Source organism: Garra rufa, chromosome 19 (assembly GCF_049309525.1).
Source record: "Garra rufa chromosome 19, GarRuf1.0, whole genome shotgun sequence".
Classification (NCBI taxonomy): domain Eukaryota; kingdom Metazoa; phylum Chordata; class Actinopteri; order Cypriniformes; family Cyprinidae; genus Garra; species Garra rufa.
Genome location: NC_133379.1, coordinates 10,249,360 through 10,255,033, shown reverse-complemented (window position 1 = coordinate 10,255,033; position 5,674 = coordinate 10,249,360). Strand labels below are relative to the sequence as shown.

At 38.3% G+C, this 5,674-nt stretch overlaps 1 protein-coding gene across 1 annotated transcript; it reads right to left on the bottom strand.

The window, feature by feature from the left end:
* Window positions 1-4,455: 4,455 nt before the first annotated feature.
* On the bottom strand, window positions 4,456-5,439 carry LOC141291955 (probable G-protein coupled receptor 34). The gene has a single exon (XM_073823946.1). The coding sequence runs from the start codon at window positions 5,437-5,439 to the stop codon at window positions 4,456-4,458; it is 984 nt and encodes a 327-aa protein (XP_073680047.1).
* Window positions 5,440-5,674: the final 235 nt, after the last annotated feature.

The following is a 5,674-nucleotide window of genomic DNA, read 5'->3' as shown; positions in this document are numbered from 1 at the left end:
TGGTTGAAGTGGTGAGGTTACATCTGATTGGTTAAAGAGCACGACTGACACGGACTGACTCACGTGGGAAAAGAAAAGTATTTTGCAAGAAAGTGTAGAAAATAATTACGACGATTCACACACGAATGATGACCACAGCTACACACACACATATATATATATATATACACACATATATATATATATATATATATATATATACATATATATATATATACATATATATATATATATATATATATATATATATATATACATATATATATATACTACCGTTCAAAAGTTTGGGGTCAGTACTTTTTTTTTTTAAAGAAATTAATACTTTTATTCACCAAGGATGTATTAGGTTAATAATAAAAAAAATTAAAAGTTAATAATAAATAATTTACATTGTTATAAAAAAATATGTATTTTGAATAAACACTGTACTTTTTAAACTTGAAACCAGAAAAAAAAATCATAGGTTCCAAAAAATATTTGCAGCACAGCTGTTGATAATATCCAACATTGATCATTCTAATAATAAATCAGCATATTAGAATGATTTCTGAAGGATCATGTGACACTGAAGACTGGAGTAACAGCTGATGAAAATTCAGTTTTTCATCACAGGAATAAATTCTATTTTAAAGTATGTTAAAATATATATATATAAAAAAAACATTATTTTATATTGTAAAAACAATTTGCAATATTAATGTTTTTTCTTTATTTTTAATCAAATAAATGCAGTCTTGATGAGTCGAAGAGACTTCTTTAAAGACTATTACAAGTCTTTCTGACCCCAAACATTTGAACGGTAGTGGATAAAATAAAAATATAAATAAAATAACATACCAAGGAAAAAACATGCATCATGGGCAGCATTAACGCATTTAATTTGTTCACTACTTTTTGCCAGCCCTCTCTCCTTGCTTTTCCAGCCTTTGCAGTTTTCCCTTGCGTTTTAATTAAACTCTGAAACTCCTGAAATCCCTCAATCAAGAGTTCTTGCTCTGCTGCAGAAAAATACTGAGCGCGCTTCTTCGTCATGTTCACCGACCAATCACAGAGTTGCCAATCAATGTTTCTACTATCGATACGTAGCCCCTTTTAAGCCACGCAATGATCTCAGATCACTTCATCCAGCTGTACTAATCATCAACAACAGGTGCGTTCGGAGAACCGGAATAGCGAGCTCATAGTTAGCGCGATGATTTGATCTTGGATGTGTCATTTGATCTTGGATGTAGTAAGCGAGGTACGAAGAACGGACCCCTGGTTTCAGTTGTCTCAAAATAGCAACGTGCCAACAATGTGCCTGAACTGAGCTCATTTTCAGACCAACACACAATGGGTAAACAGAAGGGCTAAAGTGCATTTGCTATTTAAACAATGTGCCGCTGTACATAGAAATGATAACTGCTTCGGGCTGAATCTAGCAAAAAACACTTGCGTTTTGCCTGGCGTTGCATTGCGCTTGGTGTATGATAGGGCCCTAATACTGAAAAGACTGCAAACAATATTATTATTCTGACCTTATTAAAAATATATAAAATTAGTTGTTTGAAGGATAGCAGCAAATTAATTATTTAGCATCTGGGGACTACACTGTGAAACTTAAATAGAGTGTTTTAATCAAATGATTCTTGTTGTAAATATGCCTGACAAGATTTTTTTGGTATATAGACCGCTTTTTGTCTTTGACCCTAGAGCTCAGGACACACCAAGACAACTGCAAAGAACTAGCTAAGCAAAAGTCAACAATGTTGTCACCTTGCATGAGCTGTGGACCAAAAAGCTGCAGTTGAACATATGCACGGCACAGGCAACAGCAAATTTCAAGTTAGCATGTACATTCTGCACCCGTGTGGGAGGAAATAGCTTCTCCTGGACTTGATTACAAAAGGTAGGAAGGCAGAAAGCCTGCAGCACAACAGGCCATGGAGCTACGGTGGGTATTCTGGCCTAGGGTATAAGAATGGGTTTGCCATCCCTGGTGAAAAAAAAAACAAAAAAAACAGCTAAAACCAGCCTAGGTTGGTTCGCTGGTTTTAGCTGGTCAACCAGCCTGGTTTTAGCTGGTCATAGCTGGAAGGCAGGCTGGTTTTAGAGGGGTTTTGCCAGCCTGGCATTAGCTGGTCAGGCTGGGAAACCACCAGCTAAAACCAGCCTGACCAGCCTGGCCAGGCTGGGAGACCAGCTTAAACCAGCTAGTTCCAGCTTAAACCAGCTAAGACCAGCCAACCAGCCTAGGCTGGTATTAGCTGTTTTTTTTCAGCAGGGATACAAGGCATGAAGGGAACACTAAAAGGGCCTGAAGGACACCAACCCTCTTAAGGGAGGAGATGGCCAGTAAAAACACAGTTTTAAATGAGAGAAAAGGGTTCAAATGTTTACTTTCAGGGCGGAGAGAGTCAACTCTGCGAAAAATCATTCCTCCAGCACTGAAACATATGGGCAGTTGACAGGGTCCTAACAGCTACCACACCAAAAACTCTGGACTGGAGAATGGTCTCAACAACATTATCATTGAACTAGTCTATAAAGCTAATATGAACAAATCTATATAGTTTAATATGCAAATGCCCTGAAGTCGCAGAGGAGCCAGAGCCGAATCCATACATTTGGTGAAAGTGTCGGGTGAAAGTGCTAGGCCGAAAGGAAAAACCCCATATTAGTATACTTTGCCCCCGAAAGCAAGCCTCTGGAACTTCCTGTGTTGAGGAAGAATGGAAACATGGAAGTATGTGCCCTTCGACTCTACTGTGACTAACCAGTTCTCAGGCCTGATTTAGAGTCACAATCTGCTTGATAGTCAGCATCCTGAACCTGAATCTCTTGACGGGATGATTCATCTGGCACAGATCTTAAATACGACACAACCCCACATCCTTCTTCGGAACAATGTAGTAACAGCTGTAGAACTGGGACTCTCTCGGGAGTGGAGGAATATGTTCCATGGCCTCCTTTCTTAAGAGAGTGTCTACTTTCAGGGACTGCCTGCTTGGGGTCCAGAAGAGTGGGAATGATCCTTTTGAATTGAGGCAGATGAGAACCAAACCAGTTTCTGTAGCCGTATTCTACAGTTAGCAGGACCCATTGAGATACATTTGACAGAGAACAACCAAATTGGCCACCCTAATGTCCTCCTTAGAGTAGAGTTACCGGTCGGTATTGAAATTTTAAAAAACGTCCATTTCCCACTAACATTTAAGTGCTTTTGAACATATTCTTAAACATTGTTGATTGGCCATTGTGTTCACGCGCTCAACGGATATGACTGTGATTGCCTACAATAATCATTGCTTCGGGGTGGGGCTGCTCTCACCCAGCAGCCCCAAAGACCTGAGAACAGAAAGCGCAAGCGGGGTGTCCAGTTTTTCTCCTTGACTGGTTCAGCCAGAGATGCCCCACAAGCCAAAGGCTCTGGCAGTCTCTTTGGTGACCTAGAGACAAATCTGCAGTCTGATGGACTGACTTTCTGGCTTTCTCAAGCCAACTTCAAAGTTTGCCTTGCCTCAAAACGCATTATGTCAGATTTGTCAAGAAAAGCGGTATGTCTTTGTGGCCAGGAAAGTATTGCCATCTTTAAAGACTACACCCTTTGTTGTCATTTACAAAATATACATTAATAAAAAAGTGCTCTCAAGACTCTATGGAACATACTGTGATTTATATTCCAATGTGGTTCATTTAAAACAATCCACGCCAAGCGCTAAGCATGCACATTTGGATTGATGCATTTCCCACACGCCACTAGTTTCAGTTTCGCTCTAAATGATTTGTTTTGGCTTGTTGTTTACAATTAATGTTGTTTATAGTGAATAAGATTATACTTCATGTTTGTTTTATACTTTTTTTTTTTTTCCATTTTACTGTTTTGAAAATTGCTAAATTTGAAGGATTAGGATTAGAAACAAAAAATACACATGTATAATGTTTGCAAAAATTTTGTTTATTTTACTTTATTTCTGCATGGAAATTTATAAAATGTAACTTATACATAAATTGACATATATGCTCATTTTATGCTCATAAAAAAGAATAGACCTGCAGTGTCTATTGTAAACTATTACAAGTATACATATAGTAAAGTAGAAACTGTCAATTTGGGGGGAAAAATCAAATGCTTTATTTGTCATGCATACTATGTGGTGCTTCAAAAAATAAACTTGATGCAGCCCTTGAGTCAAAAAGTTTGCCCACACCTGCTTTAGAGCATAGGTCTTCAACCCTGCTATTTTCTGCATTTTAGAATAAAAGTGAAGTCCTCAAAAATATTATACACACAAATACAGTATATAGTTTGTATTATATAATATTAATATATTTACATTGCATTTTTCATGATCATATAAAACAAATTCAGACTGTACCTCATTTAAAACTAAATGTTTTCAGTTTGTAGAATTTACAAAATTCATGATTCATGTGAACCTCACAAGTCACAATTGGAAAAGTCATCCATTAATGCTACATTTCAGTCTCTGAGCGGTTTATGCTGATTCTCCTGCTGTTTAAAGCATAAATGTTTTCAAACTTGCCCTGAATGGCACACAGTATTGTTTTCCTGTATGCACTAGATAAAAAGTAATAGATAATTGGGTCTAGGCAGCTATTTAGAGTGGACAATAGCAAGGTACTCTCATTTAAGATATGCAACAATTGTTGGCTATGAAGATCTCTGATTACATTCAGCTGAGCCAGAACATATGGTATTCGTACTGCATGGTAGGGTAAGAAACACAAAGTAAAAATGGCCGGTACTAAAGAAGTTTTTATGATGACCCTCTTTTTGCGACTCTGTGCCTTAGGGTCACCATTACCCATAGACATAGTCCTGAGTTTCTTAGTGATCTTCACATAAAAACAAAGAAAGGCTACATAAAAAACAAGGAAGAGCACCAATGTTGTCAGGTTAATGGTCCCACCTGCAAGTCCTTTGCTGTGGAAGTGGAAGCAAATCTTGTCACATGGATGTTCATGATTGTTGCTTGTCAAAAAGGGAATCACTCCTAAAATGAGGATCACCCAGATTATGTAGCTTGCTGTGTGGCTCCACTTTGTCTTTTGGATTCGAAAGACCCAAATGGGCTTGATGATTTTCAAATAGCGATCCAGACTGATAAGACTGAGGAACAGGATGCTGGAATACATGTTGATGTAAAAGAAGATGCCCACCACCTTGCACAAGTAAAAGGGACCTTCTTTGTTGTGGTAGTAAACTCGCAGGGGCAAACACATGACCAGGAGGGTGTCCGCCAGGGTGAGGTGCCGCATGTACACAACCATGGAAGAGTCTGCATGCTCCCGAAAGAAAAATATGTAGAGGGTGATGGTGTTGCAGAGCAGACCAATGCAACAGATGACAATGTAGCCAATGGCCAAGAAGGGTGACAATGTGCCATCATGAATCTGACAGGACTCATTGGTGGTTAAATTCCGTTCCTGCAACATTTTGACAGCCAAAAATGGGTGTACACTTGCTGACCACTGCTCCTTAAAACCTTGGCACACAGTGATGCTTAGTGGTCCTAATAAGACATGGGAGGAAAAAGTAAAAAAAAAAAAATGGTTTACATTACGACAGGTTCTTGTTTGGTCTAAGTATTCCTACAATTTATTAAATTGCTTTTGAACAAATGTTAAGTTCCCAAGAAATTAATAGCACTCTTACCTGTGTGGCTGGTTT